At 37.5% G+C, this 20196-nt stretch overlaps 1 protein-coding gene across 3 annotated transcripts in view; it reads left to right on the top strand.

The window, feature by feature from the left end:
* The window catches only part of RAPGEF6 (Rap guanine nucleotide exchange factor 6), a 236880-nt gene that overhangs the window by 105485 nt on the left and 111199 nt on the right, over positions 1-20196 (top strand). For all 3 annotated transcript variants that reach the window (XM_043465975.1, XM_043465974.1, XM_043465976.1), the window contains exon 7: positions 17098-17229. In XM_043465975.1, coding sequence (XP_043321910.1) covers positions 17098-17229 — 132 coding nt within the window. The remainder of the gene's footprint in view (positions 1-17097; positions 17230-20196) is intronic.

The following is a 20196-nucleotide window of genomic DNA, read 5'->3' as shown; positions in this document are numbered from 1 at the left end:
ACTGAAAGCTCCTGATTTCAGTTTGAAAGGGATTTGGAGAAGCTGTCTTTACACTGCAATTTACACTGCAAATAGTGTATGATTTATAAAAAAGAAACTTAACAGAATTTTGTCAACATACTCGTCGGTGTGGCTCTGGTTTGAAAAGGAAACTATCCTTTGCAGCTCAGGAAATGGCTTTTCTTGTTCGCTGTTATGCCAATTGTCTTCAGCCATGGGCCTCCAAAGTAAGTAATTATTATTTTCTTTGAGAGTGATATAATCTCACTGTTACATTTAAATTCTGTCTATTTTGAATTTTAAATGAGCTGTATTATACTGTTACATATTCTAAACTTTAAGAACTGCAGAGCAGTTTAAAAAACTCACTCTCGTGGCCATTTTTGTTTTTCAGTTTATAAGAATCTCTTAAATATTCTCATGTACCTTTAAGAGGATTCGAAAATACTTTCTTAATCTGTAGACTCAAAATGTGTAGTGCATTTGAAGTATACTGTTTCAGACTGAATGATCATTTGTTTATGCCTATTTCTATACATCTCTGTGATCATACTCTAACTTGAATATATTGTATTTCCTCATTTCCTTCAAGGGTTGATGTATTTAGCTATGTTAATCTAATCTTTAGTCTGTGTTATGCAACATTTTCCAGTAATATGGTACTATCAAATAAATTGTTGAATTGTATTATTTTACAAACACTGGATAATAATTGATATGCAACCAAATGGTGTGAAGAATACTCATTATGAAGAGTAATTATATGAAAATCTTTTAATAATGATCTTAATTATTTTCAAAATAGTAGTAAATGAGCCATTAGTAGTTTGGAATTGCTCAGGATTGTCTATTATACTTGTCATTTTAAAGCAAGCATGTTAACTCACAAAAAAGTAAAATTGCTACACAGCAGGATTTGCTAGGTTTTAGGAAAGTATACACTGCAATTTAATAAATTGTATTGTTCACAGTGGTTATTAATATAGATCTGGAGTTTGATGCCACTCAAGTTATCTTTCCTGTTATATAAATTTCAAAACAAAAACAGTAAAATCTAAATTTTTAGTTTTGTATGAAACCAAGTGTTTCAGAAAACACTTTAATTCTAACAGTAACTATGTTAAGATTGCTTTATGATTCTGTTGGATAGAGACAGACACAATGGAAGCGTCTCTCAGGATGATCTGAGATCATGTCTTTGTTTAAAGGTTGTCCTATTGATGGTGACTAAGGAAGAAATACTGTGATAGCATCATGGTGTACTGTTTCATCTGAAAGAGAGTTCATTGGCTCTCTCTTAAAGGCAGCTTCTGGAAGGACATTTAAACTCACTGTTCATTTGGCAAACAGCTGATTGAAATGTAAAGAATAGAAAGATGCCTAGGTTCACACTTCATTTGTACTATTATCTGGTAAGGCATGGATGATCTTTTCAGTGTAGATGCCACCTGTGGGGCCCATGCATTGCTGCTACTTGGCACTGAGGTTTAAAATGACACATAGGAAGGAAATGGAGGAAATCAGGTGAAAAAGATTCAAACAAAAGAATGAGATATAGGGGTTATTCTTTAGAATACTAACCAAAAATAGCCTTTTGAGATACCGATAATCCACATTTGATTTAAGATTGAACAAGTATAGAAGACCCAAAGAGAATTTTAAACATTAGATTCTAAGGTTTCATTAAATGACAGCAGATATTATCTGAGCTGGATTTTGTGATTGTTACTGTAATTACTGAGTAAATTAAGTATTTATGATAACGTACATGTCTCCTACCCCTGTCCCCAACCCTCATTTCACTGTTAACTCTGGATTGTTGATTGATTAAACTCGTGATTAATTTTTCATGCTTGTTGCTTTTGGTTTTCTGATACATTTTACTCATTAATTCGTGTATTTTGCCCATTCTACCACTCAGATTCATTACTTCTGAATTGATTCATTTTCTTGATCAGTCAATAGTTTTAGCAGTAATGTTCAAATGTCATCCTTTATATTTACCCTTCAAATAGTTGCTTATTTGTGTGTGAAATAATAAATCTAGAGTCTTTTCCCTTTAGCACTTTGAAAAAGTTAACGCACTGTCTTCTGGCATCCAGTACTAGAGATGAGAAGTCTGGGGTCTTTGTAATTCTTGTTCCTGTGTTAAGTAATCTGCTTTTCTTCTTGTTGGTTGCTAGCTGTGTTTTGCTTTGTTTTTATTTTTTATCCTTGATGCCATAAGTTTTATTATGGATTATCTAAGTTTTTGTTTTCTTTTTCCTTCTTGACATTTGGAAGTCTCTCTCATGCCGAAGATTCCCATTTGTCTTCAGTTGTGGGAAATATGTTATTTTTTGAAAGCAGCAACTTTTTTTTCCTCTTGTCACTCTATGACATATGTTGGAACTCTGGACTGTCTATAATGTCTCTCAACGTTTGTTTCATATTTTTTCTCATTCTGTGTGTTCCTAGTTTGATATTCTAGCTCATTAACTTATCTTCTACTTGTGACCAGTTTCTGTCCTGCTGTGTATTTTTTAAGTTTCTAACTTTAATAATTGTGTTATTTCTGAAATCTCTTAGTGATGCTTCGTTATAACCACCTTTGTTTAGTAACTTGTTTTCATTTTATGGATGCTATTCTTTTTTCCTGATTGTCTACTAGCTCTTTCTTCAGGTTTAAATTTTTCTCATAGTTGAGTTTTTTTGTTTTTCTTTCTTGAGGTTACCTTTCTTGATTGATTCTTAGTTGAGAGTTCACCATCTGGTCTGTTACGGTTGCTTGCCCTAGGTGACTGACTACTGGACAAATGAGGCATTACTACCTTGGCTTCCATCTCCTTTCTTTAGGTGCTCCTGCAGTCTAAATCTATAGGTGGTTTCTTTCTTTTTTTTTCCTATAGGTTGTTTCTTGACCCTTCTCTTATTTTACCTATCTGCAGCATTTGAACAATTGATGACTTCCTCCTCCTTGACACTCTTTCTTTTGAGTAGAAATCAACCATGACTTGCCAGACAACATGTGATCTCTTCTTCCCTTCATCTTCCCCTACACTCCTCTTTGTTCATTCCAACGTCAGTTTCCTTGTGTCTCCGTAAACTTGCCAGGTACCCTTAAAACGATTTCCTATCTTCACAAAAATTCTATTTACCCTTTAAACAAACCCACTGTTAAGTGCAAATATTGATTAAATTCTGTGGTTTTAAAAATGTTAAAAAGTGGGGAGAAATGTGTCTCAAATTTGAAAAACTAATATTTATTGAATTACTTAACAGTGACACCCCCATCCTCATGTTTCAGTAAAAATAATGCATTAGAAATGCAATTTTACATGCCTCAGGCACAGTGCTGCTGTATATACCCTAGTCTGCTATGATTAGTTATAGCTGTTTCCTTCAGGGCTTTTGAGAAGTTTAGACTGTTTCTGTAAAACAGGCTCCAGACTGCTTTGGGGACCTTAGGATCTGTTTTTAACTCTGTCTCACTGTCAGCTGACACTTGATACTCTCGTCTAGTACTGTATAATTCTGGTGTCTTACTTTTTAACTCTGTAAAGCTTCCATCTTCTTGTGCCTTGACTAATTTTCTTGTCTTCTATATCTATGATTTTCTTCCATTTTATATTCTATGCTTCCAGAGTAATGTGTTCTAAAGGTATATTTCTTCTTGTCATTTTTTAGCTTAACACTCTACAATAGCTCTTTTCTAGTACAAGGAATCTAAGCATCCCAAAATGCTATGTCTGGACCTTCATCTCTTGTATGCTCCTGTAGTATACATCTCTACCTGAGCTATACTGGTTTGCGTACTGTTTCCTGGCCTAATGTGGATTACATATGTAATTTTAAACCTTCTGGTTGCCTTATTTTCTAAAATAGCTTTAAGGTGAAATTAATGTAATAATATGTCCAGTTGAGTTTTTTAAATATGTAATAAAGTAATTATTAATGAGATTTTACTTTGTTTGTTTTTAGTAAATCCAAATTTGCATTTTATACTTAGAGCATGTCTCAGTTTGACTAGTCACACTTCACTTAGCCCTGTTTGACTAGGGCTACCACGTTGAACATTGTGATCCTGGGTCTTTGTCAGGACTCTTTAGTACATTTAATCCACTCTTTACCTTCAGTGAGAGTGAGGTCTTTCTTTCTAAGTTGCATTTGTTATTTTAGTATTTTAATTGTTTTTTACGACAGAGGATGAGATGGCTAGATGGCATCACCGACTCGGTGGACATGAGTTTGAGTAAACTCCGGGAGTTGGTGATGGACAGGGAGGCCTGGCGTGCTGTGATTCATGGGGTCGCGAAGAGTCGGACACGACTGAGTGACTGAACTGAACTGAACTTGAAAGTCTCCCCAAACCCATGATATCAACTAATGTTGTGACTAGCATTGAAGTGAAGTAGCTCAGTCGTGTCTGACTCTTTGTGACCCCATGGACTGTAACCTACCAGGCTCCTCTATCCATGGGATCCTCGAGGCAAGAATACTGGAGTGGGTTGCTGTTTCTTTCTCCAGGGGATCTTCCCAACCCAGGGATCGAACCCTGGTCACCTGCATTGCAGGCAGATGCTTTACTGTCTGAGCCATGAGGGAAGCCCATGACTAGCATTAGATATACACAAAGTGCTGTTTATTGAGTAATTAGGAAATTAGACCATCAAGCTTGTTAGAAATTTATATATGCAGTAAACGAGTGTGTGGTTCTGAATGTCTTACTGTGAGTAGCACAAGTCTTCGCAATGTGCCCACAAATCATCTTTGTTCTTTGATAGTTTTAAAGTTAATGGATAAGTGATTTCTGGATAGGCACAGTTCCTCTTAACATGTAGCTACACTTTAAAAAGAAAGTAATAACAATGCAGTTTGGAATTTGATAGTGACTTTTGAGGAATGATATTCTGTTGGGGAATTGTATAGTTTTTAAACATTATTTTTAGAGTTAATAGTAAATATTATTTTGTACTTAATAAAGTCCTTTGAATGCCCTTCTCCTAAATGAAATAACTTGGGTATGGATTATAAGGGGCAAAACATTTCAGATAGCAGTTTGTTAAAGGGTACATTTTCCCTACTATCATTCTTAGCTGTGGCAGGTTATTCCTGAAGACCAAGTTTTAATATATTTACGACAGTCTTGAACATTTGTGTAATACGTGCCAGGTACCCCTGAGTTTTGGCAAGTATAGATACAGATATATGTGTATATATGTGATGTGTTCATTTGTGTAATATTATGCTATACTTATGTCTGCACTCATGCCAGTTTAGGATCGAGTAGGTCTCTGCCACTGCTCTCCAAACTAATTGCCCTATAAATGTTTCTTGGATAGATGGATGGTATTGGCCCATAGCATGATTTCATATATTGACAGAATGTTGATAAGATGAATATTGGGGGGAAAGAAGTTTTGAAAATGCTGGGTGAAACAAATTTCTCCTTTGTCAGACTTCTTTCAGTTCAGTCACTCAGTTGCGTCCATCTCTTTGCGACCCCATGGACTGCAGCGTGCCAGGCCTCCCTGTCCATCACCAACTCCCAAAGCTTGCTCAAACTCCTGTCCGTCGAGTCGGTGATGCCATCTAACCATCTCATCCTCTTTCGTCCCCTTCTCCTCCCACCTTCAATCTTTCCCAGCATCAGGGTCTTTTCAGATGAGTCAGTTTTTTGCATCAGGTGGCCAAAGTATTAGAGTTTCAGCTTAGAGTTTCAGTGAATATTCAGGACTGATTTCCTTTAGGATGGACTAGTTGGAAATCCTTGCAATCCAAGGGACTCTCAAGAGTCTTCTCCAACACCACAGTTCAAAAACATCAGTTCTTTGGCCCTCAGCTTTCTTTATAGTCCAACTCTCACATCCATTCATGACTACTGGAAAAACCATAGCTTTGACTAGATGGACCTTTGTTGGCAAAGTAATGGACTTTTTGACCCTCCATAAATACACTCATGCTTGCTGTAAAGAAGCTGTAAAGAGCTAAGGGGGTATATAGCATACCATTATTTGCTGATTTATTCAGCCATCAAACCCTCCTCTTCCCCCACCTCCCCAACAGATCCAGAAAACTCAGTACACAGTTTAGGAAATGCTACTCACCCTGAAATACTGAATATGTATGTACTAAGACTTTATCTATTCAGATATCCATGGAAACCATCTGACAGTGTTTAGAAGTCAAATATTCACTCAGTTGTTCTACAGATACTCAATGAGCATGTGATATATGTGGGGTAGGCATCACTATGGTAGGCTTTCATTAAGTAGTAAAAGTGAAATATAAACGTATAACAATATGTTAATGTTTATACATGTGATATATAATAGGAATATATAGAGTGAGTGCTGCATTCAAAGGAGTGAAGTGAAGTGAAAACGTAGGGTTATTTCACTTCATTTCTCAGCTTCACATTCAGGTCCTTATGTTGGGAGTTTGTGTTGTAAATCTAATTTTATATCACTTTCTATTTTGTTTCCAGTGCTTTTAAGTTAAATGTTCATTCTGGCTCTACTTTCAATAAAGTATATCAGTATTTGTCATGTTCTCATAAGACATTCTGATAAAAACTCATCTTTGGATCTTAATATTTCAACATTTATAAAAAGTCAGAATGTATACTGTATGTATAGCAACTCCTAGTTGCTAAGGGTTACAGAATTTCAGCACATTCCAGTTTTTGTGGACACTTTTAAATGGGAAGGTGGGAAATTATTGTACTCACGTGTATATATTTGTTTTCAGTTCTGAAATTTTTCAAATGGTTTATTTTTAGAAGTAATAAGGCAGTTTTTTCTCCATAGGGAAGTATAACATCTCAGCTAGATTTTGCAAATAAAACCAAAATTCCTTTTAGACCACCAGCCCCAATCTTCCACCCTCACTATAGAGTGCTCCTGTTGGTTATCTAGCATACTTTCCTCCAGATCTTTCCCCCTAAACCTAGATAAGTTTTATATCCAGGAAATACATGATACTGTGTTTATATTTTTTTAAAAACGAGTCATATTGTCTACATTTATCATAAATCTTGGTTTTTCAATCTAGAACTATCCAGGTTTGAACATATAGATCTGTTTTATACCTTGAACTATTGCTTTGTATTCCATAATGAGCTGTATAGTAATTTAGCTGTTCTTCCTGTGATACTTATCTTTTTCTTTGAACTATTACAGACGTTTTAACGAATGTCTTGGTACATTCCCTCTTAGACGCATGTATGCTGCTTTAGAGTAGGTACCCAAAGAGGAGTTGTTGAGGAATAAGATTTATATGTTTTTAAATGTAATGAGCCCATTTCCTTACATTTGCTCCCTCAAAGTGGCTACTCCCCAAATGACTCTCCAGAGTAGCTGTATCAGTTCACAGCTCCCACTGGCAATTTATAAGAATATTGTTTTCCTCCATTATCTTGCCCATATTTTGTAGTGTCAAATTTTCTTTCTGCCATTCTGATGGGGGAAAAGGTTATTTGTATTAATTTTTATTTCCCTGATTTCTGGCAGTGTTGAGTCTTTTACAGGTTTTTTTTTCCTTCTGTTTTGATTACTTAAGTGACCCCATGTTAAGATGGCAGAGCCAGGAAACCAAAGCAGCCTGGATGTCTGAGTCTCTGCATGTGAAACAATTGCCCAAAGAATTACTTGGATCTACAGGGTACTTTGAGTTAGCAGAATAGTACATGTTGCTGAGTTAAGCCTGTCCGAGGCATACTATGTAGATCTTACATCGCTGCCTTTCACAGAAATTGCAGTAGTTCTCTGTTTGAAATTAATTTCAAAATGCGTAGCTTGACATTTTTTATTATGTTCTGCCCCTTAGCCTCTTCTTAATACATCTCTTTCCCTTTTCATGTAAATAAGCATTTCCCTTCAACAAACTGTGTACTTTCATAATATGGGTCTGTATTTAAGCCATTAGCTAAGCTGCCTTCTCAACCTTCAAACAAAACTTTGACACTAGTCTTCATGGATTAGTGAGCTCCAACAGAGCTCAGAAGCTCAGGTATAGAAAATGTGTGTGGAAAAATAGGAAATTTTGCCAGACGTGGTAGGCTGGAAGATGATGGGGTAAGTGAATTGAGGTTGCTGATGAAAAGTCAGCTATTAAGTCCTAGCTGCAATCAGGAAAGGAAAAAGGGCAGATGAGCTGAAAGACAGTGGAGAAGATTTAAGAAATCAAGAATTCCTATGGGAAGAAAACTTTCCTTTCTGTTTTCTTTTTTATAAAGAAAATAGTAAGTTCTGGGTGTCATGAACTTCCAACTTAATATCAGGAAACAACTTCATCAGAAAGAGCAACAGATTTATAGTCAGGCAGCCTCAGTTTCAGATTTTAATACTCCTGCTTCCTAGCTATGTGATGATGGGCAACCTTTATAAACTTCTCTGGGTGTTGGTTTCTTAATCTGTAAATTGGGTAAAATAATAACATTTACATGGGCAACCCTAGCCTTTATAAGCATTACTACAGCCTTCATTTTTCACATTTATTCATTTATCACATTTATCATTCTTGTTTTACTCACTGTGCTTGAATTTGCAGTAACCCTTACTGGTGGCACAGTTAGTAAACAGTCGCCTGCAAAGCAGGAGACCCGGGTTCAATCCCTGGTTCAGGAAGATCCCTTGGAGAAGGAAATGGCAACCCACTCCCCAACTCCAGTATTCTTGCCTGGGAAATCCCGTGGACAGAGGAGCCTGGTGGGCTTTAGTCCATGGGGTCACAAAGAGTCAGACACAACTGAATGACTAACTTTCACTTTCACTTCTTTACTCAGATTAGATGATCGGTAAAAAGCATGTAGAAGGATATAATTGCTATAGTTTACATATTTGGTAAATATAATGAACACTCAAATGTTAGCTTTACTCACCATCATCATTATTCCTATCGGGTAGTGAGATTAAGGGGATTCCTATATGAAGAGCTGCATTTTCTTCATGAATTAGAAAGCATATAACTCTGTTTGTTCTCTCCACCATTAGACTGAGCTCCTTGAAGGTAAGACTCGTCTGTTTTCATCTTTATGTTACCAGCAGAGTTCTGGCATAAAGTAGAGAATAGCGGAGAGTACTAAAATCAGACAAACTTGGATTTGAATTCCAGCTCCACAGCCTTCCTGAGTGTGTGATCTAGGGCAAGTCACTTAATCTAATTGCCTCAATTCCTCCTCATCAGAAAGGTAGGGATGATAATAATAATGCTTGAAGTTTAGGCTCTAGTAAGGATGACAGTTACTCAGTACATTATAAGCATCATTACCAAGCTAGTTTGTAGACATGCTCTTGTGGCTTTGGTTCAGTGTGTTATTTTTATGGATGACCTCCTCCTCGGTCTTACCTCTGTAGGAATCTTGGAATATAGAATTCTATCTTCTTATCCCAAAACCCCAACTAGTCAATTGTTGTTTTAAAACTATTAATATGTTCAGTCTTTGCCTTTTTATCTATTTCATGACTAGATGAGATTTTTTTCTTTGTATCTAAAGAGTAGAAACTAAGTAGAGAAAGATCTTTGAGCTTAAATATACTATCTTCTGTATTATTGAAACCAGTTATTGGCAGCTCTTTTTTTTAGTTCTCATCATTAATAACTTGTAGCTTATTCTGCAAGTTTTGAATATTCCAAGGAGTTTTGATATATGGCATTTTAATTTTTATTCTGTTTAAATATTTTCTGGTTTCCAATGTGACTTTGTTACCTGTGGGCTATTTCAGTATTCAGTTCAGTCACTCAGTCGTGTCCGACTCTTTGTGACCCATGGACTGCAGCAGGCCAGGCCTCCCTGTCCACCACCAACTCCCAGAGTTTACTCGAACTCATGTCCATTGAGTCGATGATGCCCTTCCAGCCATCTCATCCTCTGTCGTCCCCTTCTCCTCCCGCCTTCAATCTTTCCCAGCGTCAGGGTCTTTTCAAACGAGTCAGTTTTTCGCATGAGGTGGCCAAAGTATTGGAGTTTCAGCTTCAGCATCAGTCCTTCCAGTGAATATTCAGCATTGATTGCCTTCAGGATGGACTGGTTGGATCTCCTTGCAGTCCAAGGGACTCAAGAGTCTTCACAGTTCAAAAGCATCAGTTCCTCGGCGCTCAGCTTTCTTTATAGTCCAACTCTCACATCCATGAGATGTGGAACAACTATAGACTACTGGAAGAACCATAGCCTTGACTAGACGGACCTTTGTTGGCAAAGTAATGTCTCTGCTTTTTAATATGCTGTCTCGGTTGGTCATAACTCTTCTTCCAAGGAGTAAGCATCTTTTAATTTCATGGCTGCAGTTAGCATCTGCAGTGATTTTGTTTGGAGCCCCGAAAAATAAAGTCTATCACTGTTTCCCCATCTATTTGCCGTAAAGTGATGGGACCAGATGCCATGATCATAGTTTTCTGAATGTTGAACTTTAAGCCAACTTTTTCACTCTCTTCTTTCACTTTCATCAAGAGGCTCTTTAGTTCTTCTTCGCTTTCTGCATCAGGAGGCTCTTTAGTTCTTCTTCGCTTTCTGCGAAGGGTGGTGTCATCTGCATACCTGAGGTTATTGATATTTCTCCTGGCAATCTTGATTCCAGCTTGTGCTTCCTCCAGCCCAGCGTTTCTTATGATGTACTCTGCATATAAATTAAATAAGCAGGGTGACAATATACAGCCTTGATGTACTCCTTTCCCAATTTGGAACCAGTCTGTTGTTCCATGTCCAGTTCTAACTGTTGCTTCCTGACCTGCATACAGGTTTCTCAAGAGGCCGGTCAGGTGGTTTGGTATTCCCATCTCTTTCAGGATTTTCCACAGTTTGTTGTGAATCACACAGTCAAAGGTGGGCTATTTAGAGGTGTGTTTTATACTTTCCCAGTGCATAATAATTTTCTAGTTATTGTTTTATTATTTTGCCTTACTTGCTCTATAATCATGGGATAGTCTCTGTAATTTTAACCTTCTGAATTATGTTGGGGCCTGCCGTATTGTCAATTTTTATGAATGTTTATGTATGAATCCTAAAAGAAAATATGTAGTTTTTGCTTGCAGCATTTTATGCATATACACTTTGTTTGTTTATCATGTTCATATCTTCTGTATCTTTACTTAGTTTTTTATTCACTTATTCTGTTACTGAAAGATCTGTGATAAAGTTTTTATGGCATAATTGTAGATTCATGTAGTTCTCCTTTTATTATCATTATTTTACCTAATACAGTTTGAGGCTGTATTACTCAATAGGTGCATATCTATTTAGTGTCAAACTTTCTATCATTATGAAATGTCCTCTTTTGTTTATGTTAATGCTTTTGTGTCAAAGTCTACTTTATCTGACATTAATAAAACTACATAAACTTTCTTTTGGTTTGTGTTGCTATTTCATATAATCGATATTCATGTTGATTTACCCACACATTTCCAATTTTCATTGGTTTTCCTTCTTTCCTTCATCTAGAAGTTTTCCTTTAGAATCATTTTCTGTCTCCTAGTGGATTTTCTTCATTGTAGGTATACTGTGGGAGTATTTCTCTTCATTTTTGTTTCTCTGAAAATTACTATCTTGTTCATCTTGAGAACTGTTTTTACTGGGTGTAGAATTCTAGCTCTTGAAGATAACACTCCACTGTCTGGCTTCCAAATTGTTGAGTAAGTCAGCTGTCAGTTTAATTTTGTTCTTGTCAAAGTAATCTCTTTTTTGTAGACTACGTTAAGACTTCTTCTCTGACTCCCCCCCCCCCCTTCGCCAACACTTTTACCTTGGTGTATGTAAGTATGATTTGGCTTTTATGTATGTTACTGGTAATTTTTAAAGCTACTTGATCCATGACTTTGTATCTTTTGTTTGCAAATTGATCAGCCATCATTTCTATGCATTAAGTTTTCTTCTGTTTCTGTGACTCTGCTCATTCTGATGCTACTTTGTCACTGTATCTCCTGTGGCTCTTGCCCCTTCTTTCCTAACTTCATTCTTTTTACTTTTCGTGCCTCTTACTGGACATTTTTTGAGACCAATCTTTCTTTTCTTTTCTTTTTCTTAGCTCTGTCAGATTTATTACTGAATCTATCTGTTGACTTTTAAATTTTACATAATGTACTTCTCAATTCTAGAACTTTCATTTCATTCTTTGTTAGTTTTTCTTTCTTCGATAAAGTTCTTAGACCTGTTTCTTTATGTATGTCCCGATTGCTAAACTAGGCCAGGTATTGCCAGTTAGCTGTTAATTACTTTTGAGCTAAGAATGACTTTTACATTTTTATTTAGTTTTATGTTTTTAAAGGACAGTGGCCATCTAAATTAATTAATTAATTAATCAGTGGCTCTGCTAGTTCTTTGTTGCTGTGTATGGGATTTCTGTAGTTGCTCTGAATGGGGTCTGCTCTTCGTTGCAGTGCAGTGGCTTCTCATTGCAGTGGCTTCTCAGATTGCAGAGCATGGGTTCTAGGCACACAGGCCCAGTAGTTCCTGTGCATGGGCTCAGTAGTTGTGGCACATGGGCTTAACTGCCTCTCAGCATGTGGGATCTTCCCGGACCAGGGATTGACCCTATGTGTGCTGCACGAGCAGGCAGACTCCCGAACACTGACCATCAGGGAAGCCCAATTTTTACGTTTTTAAAAGGTTGTTTATGAAACTTCCCTGGTGGTCCAGTGATTAAGACTCCTCTCTTCCAATTCAGGGATCACAAATTCAATTCCTGGTCAGGGAACTAAGATCCCACATGCTGCATGGCACAGCCAAGTTTAAAAAAAAAAGATTGTTTAAAAAAAATATGTCGTCCCATTGGCTGCTTTGAAAAGCCATCTTTGCGTTGTGTTCCCTTGTGTGATTTCCCATGTGCTTTAGCCACCTCTGCCTTGGCCTCCAGCAGCTTTCTGGAAAGCCTCCTCGGACTCTCGCTTTCTTTCCTCTTAAAGCACTGCATAGGATCACTATCCTGCCCCATCATGTCAGCTGTGGCTGTGGACTGCAGCTTTAGCGTTAACACCAGGGACTCAGAAGAGGGGAGCTGTGGAGGAGGCAGAGAATGGGGGGGGGAGGCACCTGCTAATGAGCAAAGTGGGGAGCAGGAGGCTGACAAAGAGGTAAATGAAAAAGAGGAAGAAGGTGTGGAGGGGAGAGCAGGAGGAGCAAGGTGACGGTGAGGAAGAGGAAGGAGATGAAGGTGAGGAGGCTGAAGCAGCTACGGTCAAAGGGGCAACTGAAGATGATGAGGAGGATGGTGTTGACACCAAGAAGACCGATGAGGATGACTGGACAGCACACACACAAAAAAAGGAAAAGTTAAACTTACCCATGGGACTTCCCTCATGGTCCAGTTATTAAGACTCCCCATTCCAATGCAGGGGGTATGGGTTCAATCCCTGGTTGGGGGGCTAAGATCCCACATGCCACAGGGCAGAAACCTGAAACATAAACAACAGAAGCAACATTGTAATAAATTCAATTTTAAAAAAATTTAAAATCGTCCACATTTAAAAAAAAAAAAACGTTTAAAGAAACAAAAAGGCCACCATGACCTACCTGTTCACCCTGCACTTCCCGTCTCCGTCTAAACATGGTCATCTTCGAGTAGCTTCCTGCAGGCCTGCGCACCCACCATGGCAGCACCTCCTGAAGATGACACATTCTCTACCACCCAGCCAAAACCGTAACATGAATTTGTAGCAGGGAAGGAAAAAAAGAACCAAAATTTCCAAGGCCCTGCTTTTCTTCTTAAAGTACTTTTTAAAGGAAAATTTGTGTTTTTATTTACATTTTATATTTTTGTACATGTTGTTAGGAGTGAGTCATTTTTAATGACCCCAGATGACCAAACCAGCCTTAGGAGCAGTCTCTGTCCTACCTCTGACTTCACTTGTGGTGCCATCATGTTCATTATGATCTCAGAGGAGAAAAAAATCTTGTGAAAAAAGCAAAAACAGCAACAACAAAACAATCTTATTCTGAGCATTTTGTGTATGTACTTAGCTGTACAATAAGTAGTTGATTTGTCTGAGATGGCTAGAAAGGCCAAAGATAAACGGGTTCTTTTTTTTTTTTTTTTTGTCTCTGAAGTTGCTTTCTATTTTTTTGGCCTGTTTGATGTGTGTATGAAACAATGTCATCCAACAGTAAATTGGAATTTTATTTTGCTGAGTTGTTCTTTTAAAAAAAATGTCAGAAGAAATAATGCCACAGAGATGTTATGTGGCCTACAGAAACCTAAAATGTATACTCTTAAGTCCTCTGAAGACAATGTTTGCCAACCCCTGGTGAAGGTGAAAGTGAAGTCGCTTAGTCATGTCCCACTCTTTGCAACCCCCAGGGACAGTAGCCTATGAGGCTCCTCCATCCATGGAATTTTCCAGGCAAGAGTACTGGAAAACCGCCTGGGTTTGCTATTTCCATCTCCAGGGCATCTTCCTGACCCAGGGATCAAACCCAGGTCTCCCACATTGCAAGCAGATGCTTTTACCATCTACCCCTGGTATATGTTATTAAATACAGTTGTTTTAGAATTTGTATCTGATAACTCCATTATTTGAAAGTTTTCTCTTCATGGGTTTCTAGGTTTTATTACTTCTCTTAGTTTGCATGAATGCCATCTTGTCTCCTAATGTGCCTGGTTTTATTTGAGCAATGGATATTGTGCATAAATTTTTTTTAAGTAATCTGAGGCCTATTGTTTAGTTGTTAAGTTGTGTCCTACTCTTGTGCAACTCCATGGTCTGTAACCCACCAGGCTCCTCTGCCCATAGGGTTTTCTAGACAATACTGGAGTGGGTTGCCTTCTCCTTCTCTAGGGGATCTCCCAACCCAAGGATGAAACCAGTACCTCCTGCATTGGAGGAGCTGAGCCACCAGGCTGTCCTGTTATCTTGATGCCCAGGATGATTTTTTTCCTACGGTGAAGTTTGGTGTTTGCTTTCAGTAGCTGACTGGAAGCACTATTAATCCTATGTAACTTTAATCCAAAATCAGGGATTGAGATGTTTTTAAATTGACCATCAGTTTACTTTACGATCACACTTATTTTGTTGTTGTTGTACAGTCACTAAGTCATGTCCAACTCTTTGCAACCCCGTGGACTAAAGCACACCAGCCTTCCCTGTCCTTCACTAGCTCCTGTAACTTGCTCAGACCCGTGTTCATTGAATCGGTGGTGCTGTCTAACTGTCTCATTCTTTGCTGCCCCCTTCTCTTGCCCTCAATCTTTCCCAGCATTGGGGTCTTTTCCAGTAAGTCGGCTCTTCACATCAGGTGGCCAAAGGATTGGAGCTTCAGTTTCAGCATCAGTCCTTCTAATGAATATTCAGGGTTGATTTTCTTTGAGATTGACTGGTTTGATCTCCTTGCAGTTCAAGAGACTCTAAAGAAATCTCCAGCACTAGAGTTTGAAAGCATCACTTCTTTGGCATGCAGCCTTCTTTATGGTCCAACTCTCATATTCATACATGACTGCTGGGAAAACCATAGCTTTTGAGTATATGGACCTTTGTCAGCAAAGAGATGTCTACTTTTTAATATGCTGTCTAGGTTTGTCATAGCTTTTCTTCCAAGGAGCAAACAAATGTCTTTTAATTTTGTGATTGTAGTCATGAATAGCAGGGAGCCCAAGAAAATAAAGCCCAATAAAAAAATATTACTGTTTCCATTTTTTTTCCCATCCATTTGCCATGAAGTGATGGAACCAGATTCCATGATCTTAGTTTTTTGAATGTTTAATTTTAAGCCAACTTTTTCAGTCTCCTCTTTGACCCTCATCAGGAGGCTCTTTAATTCCTCTTCACTTTCTGCCATAAGGGTCGTGTCATCTGCATATCTGAGATTGATGATATTTCTCCTAGCAGTCTTGATTCCAAATAGGGTATAATATACTTTCCGAGTGATGCAGTGGTAGAGAATCTGCCTGCCAGTGCAGGAGACTCAGATTTGATCCCTGGTTCTGGAAGACCCTCCTGGAGAACCCACCCCAGTATTCTGGGAAGTCCCATGGACAGTGAATCCTGGCCAGCTACAGTCCATGGGATCACAGAAAAGTTGAACACGACTTTGCGACTAAACAACAGCAACAAATACTGCCTGGGGTCCAAATCCAAAGCATGACCGGGTTCATCTGTATCACCCTCCCAGCAAGGGACGTTAGTGATGTGGTTTTTTTGTGTGTTATTGTTAGTATTTGACCATAGCTTCTCTTGAGATAATATAATTCAGGTTTGGACATTTTCTTCTTTAGAGTATATTTAGCTTCCACTATCATTCACGTGTTTCTTTAACATTTTTGTATAATAATGCAGTGAGAAACCCTGCTCTAAAATGTAGATTTCTGTCAGTGGCCCTGAATAGCAAGTTACAGAGACATTATTTGGAAAATATGTCATCAAATCGTAATGTAAAACTCTCACTGCTTTGGAGCACAGTGCTTTGTATCTTGTCTCAACTCCTATAGCATTTATTTTGTAAAATTTTTTAAAGTTTTATGGTGTGAATTATATTGTACAACTTTCATCCCTGATAAAAGCATAATCATATGAAAGATGAGATGGAGGAAGCATTGATTTCTGTGTCTTTGTAGCTATATACCTAGCATAGACATTCATTACATCATTATGATTACTAACAAATTTTTTTTAGGGGCCAACTGTAAGCTAATACAATATTAAATGAAAAAAAGGCTTACTAAAATTTTGGAATATTGAACGCTTGCTTTTCTGAAGTCTTGATGCTAGACGCTGTACTTTAATTCAAGATATTGCTACTTTATTCCGGTATTCCAACCATTTTGTATTAGTGAGGGGTGTGTGTGTTTATGGGTGGGGAGGGGATAGTATTCCTATACTTTAAGTAGCAACAGCCAATTACTTTTATTTGAGGAAAAGGAAAGGCCAGTTTTTCCCTCTAAGATGCCCTTATTTATGGTAGTCTCTTTTGAAAACTGATCAGTGGGCTTCCATTGTAGGCTTGCTTAATGTAAGACTAATTTGGTTCTTATCATTTTTTGAGATTTTTGTAAAAATGGAGAATTTAGATCAGAAATGAGGTTGCAAAGAAATGTACGTATAATTTTGTTGCAAAAGTTACACAGTGTGTCAAGAACTCTCTAATGCTAATGTTTCATATTTAAATTATCTTAAACTATTTTTCTTCTTCTTCAGCTTCCAGCTGATCTTACCAAGATGCACATTGCAGACAACCCTCATCCACAGGTGACTCATGTGTCTTCTAGTCAGTCTGGTTGTAGCATCGCCAGTGATTCTGGAAGCAGCAGTTTATCTGATATCTATCAGGTAATGTTTTAGGAGTTTGTATGCTATGCTTATGTTTTTTTATTCTGCCAAATACCGTGTGCTTATGCCTTAGGTATTCATATATCTTTTAATTAGATTATGAAATTCAGACATAAAGCCTTTGAGAAAATGTGCTTTATTTACATTTCAGATTTACAAGCCTAATGAAAGAGGTGATCTATCTTTTGAGACTGAGTAAATATGGTCCAACAGTATGTGAATATAGTGTTCTTAATTTCGTCTACCTAGGTGGATCTATATAATATATATTTGCTTTCATTAGAAAATGGTTCTTGAGACAACTGAACTCATAAAAAGACTGATTTTTATGATAGTTGATTATTTAAGTATTCCATAAGTAAAGTCATGAAGAAAATTAGAGTTGCCTTTGTATTGTAAAGACTGTTAAATTTTGTATTAGCCACAGTTTAAAATTAAAAGGACACAAGTAAAATTGATTTGAATAATATATATTTTTAGCATAGTATATTTGCATATTATTATTTCAACATGTAATCAGTTTTTAAGAATTATGAGTGCGATACTTTATTTTTTCAAACTAAGTCTTCAAAAGGCAAAGAATATTGACATACAGCATGTCTCAGTTCATATAAGGCACATTTCAAGCACCATGTGTGACTAGTGGCTACCGTATAGTACTGATCTTTTGAAATAGAACCATTGCTATCTAAGGAGAACATTTTATTTTAGACTGTGGTTCTGTTTAGTTACATGGATTTAGCTGTTTTTTGAAAATTTACATTCCTCTGTTAAGGGAAGTTTTCAGGCAGGTGCAAAATGGAAAAAGGCCTCTGTGTTTGATTCGTGTGAGTCTCTTCTCTACAAAGATTATTGTTGTGGACTTGCCATCTACATCCCATTGTTTGGCCTTTTATTAGTAGAACAAGGAATTCTCCCTCTTCAATGTTTTATTGTAGATAGAATAGGGAGTTTTTAAAAAGTTATGTTAAAGACAGTGTGATGGTTCAGGGGCCACTAACTGTGTTCATGGGGTTGTTGGGCTGCGTGTGTTTCCCACCTTCTCCCAAAAAGACGTATCTTGTGGATTAAGTTAGAATTGTTGCATACCTAAAAGTCAGAGTAGAGTTGTGCTTCTCTGGACTCTGTTTTTCCTAGAGAAGGAACCCTAAGGAAGATTGACCCTGGGTTAATGAAGTTAAGGGATGTGGTTGTAGATTTTTCTCAAGATTAGTGAGAATGTCTGGACCTTGCAAAGAGAGACCATAAAGCAGAGATGTAGTGTTGATGATACCTCTTCTCACTAGTATATCCATCTCTGACCAGATGTGATCCCCTTTTTGGAGCAAGGAGCAGAGCCCTCGATGAGAAAAGGGACAAAAGGATAGTGCACCACACTGAAGTTCAAGGTCACTTGGAAAAGCCAGTTCTTTACCCTGAACTGTTAATAAAAGATGGGCTGTACACAATGGGATTGTATATCTCTGGCAAATTTTGGAGGAGCCTCTGAAGAATTGTGCTTACATTAGCACCTATAGGATGTTCACCTACAGAATGGCACACCTGAGGCTGGGGCTAGAGCCTGTCTGCTGGTGTGGTTGGAGTCTTCTCCTGTAGGACCCTGACCATGAGTATGGCTGCCCTGCTTCAACCTTTTGTATGTTTTCCTTCCTCAGTCTACTTTCCACAGTTCATTCTACCTTTAAAATGATTCATTTTAACATAGCAAAAAATGTGGACAGATACCTTTGCCAACTTTCCTGCACAGCCAAGAAGTCCCTTCATTACACAATGAAGAAGATACTGTTTCATGTCTCCAGAAACCTGAAAGTTAGTATTGGCCTCATCCCCTGCTCATCATAATTCACCATTAAGTCATATCACTTCTACTTCTTGCATCAGTGTGTTTGTATATATGATTGATTCTGTGATGTAATTTACAAATAGCAAAATTTACCCTCTGTGGTATAGCCTACATGAAGACATACAATATTTCTATCACCTGAAAAAGTATTTTGTATTCTCCTTTTTAGTCAGTTCCTTCTCCTGATCCCTCAGTGCTGGCAGCCATTAATCTGTGTTCTGCCCTTTTAGTTTAACATTTTCTAGAAGGTCACATAAATGAAAACATAGGTAAAAGATGGTACTGTGAAACATAGAAAGTAACCAATAAGAGAAAATAAGTTTTAATAACTTAGGGAGAGTAACAGATGAGCCAAAATAATGAAAGTCAAGAAGTAAACCAGAAATTCAGAAATTTTAGAGAAGAAAACTATTATATTACTAAAGTAAGATATACAAAAATGTAAGATAAACTCTTTAAAGTGTAGCCAAAGAAGGTAAGCACAGAATAGTAGCCAAAAGATAGAAACAGCATAAAGGTTAAAACTAAGCAAATGTACAAAAATAAAAACAGAAGGAAAAGAAATCAGAATCTTAAGTATATGCATATTTGTCTTATATACATGGAATGTAAATATGAATTCAATAGATGTGTTACCAAATGGTACCTGTTTTTCTTCTGACGGTAGGTTTGTGGGTAGTTCTTAGTATGTTTCTTCAGCTTTTCTTGTATTTTTCTCAATGGACCTTATTCTACATTTAAAAATGTTTAAGGAAGGCATAGAGTATATAGTTAAAAATAAAAGTTGAATAAAACTGTGGAAGAAGATTAGAGGGATTATAGTTGCTTCTCAGTCACTTAGTCATGTCCAACTCTTTGCAACCCCATGGACTGCAGCACACCAGGCTTCCCTGTCCTTCACTCTCTCCTGGAGTTTTTCAGATTCATGTTCATTGAGTCGGTGATGCTATCTAACCGTCTCATCCTCTGCCACCCTCTTCTTTTGCCTTCAGTCTTTCCCAGCATCAGGGTCTTTTCCAACGAGTCAGCTCTTTGCATCAGGTAGCCAAAGTAATGGAGCTTCAGCATCAGTTCTTCCAGTGAATATTCAGGGTTGATTTCCTTTAGGATTGACTGGTTTGATC

This window comes from Cervus canadensis, chromosome 4, assembly GCF_019320065.1.
Source record: "Cervus canadensis isolate Bull #8, Minnesota chromosome 4, ASM1932006v1, whole genome shotgun sequence".
Lineage (NCBI taxonomy): Eukaryota > Metazoa > Chordata > Mammalia > Artiodactyla > Cervidae > Cervus > Cervus canadensis.
The sequence above is the reverse complement of the archived record's forward strand: the minus strand, read 5'-3'. Positions and strand labels throughout refer to the sequence as shown.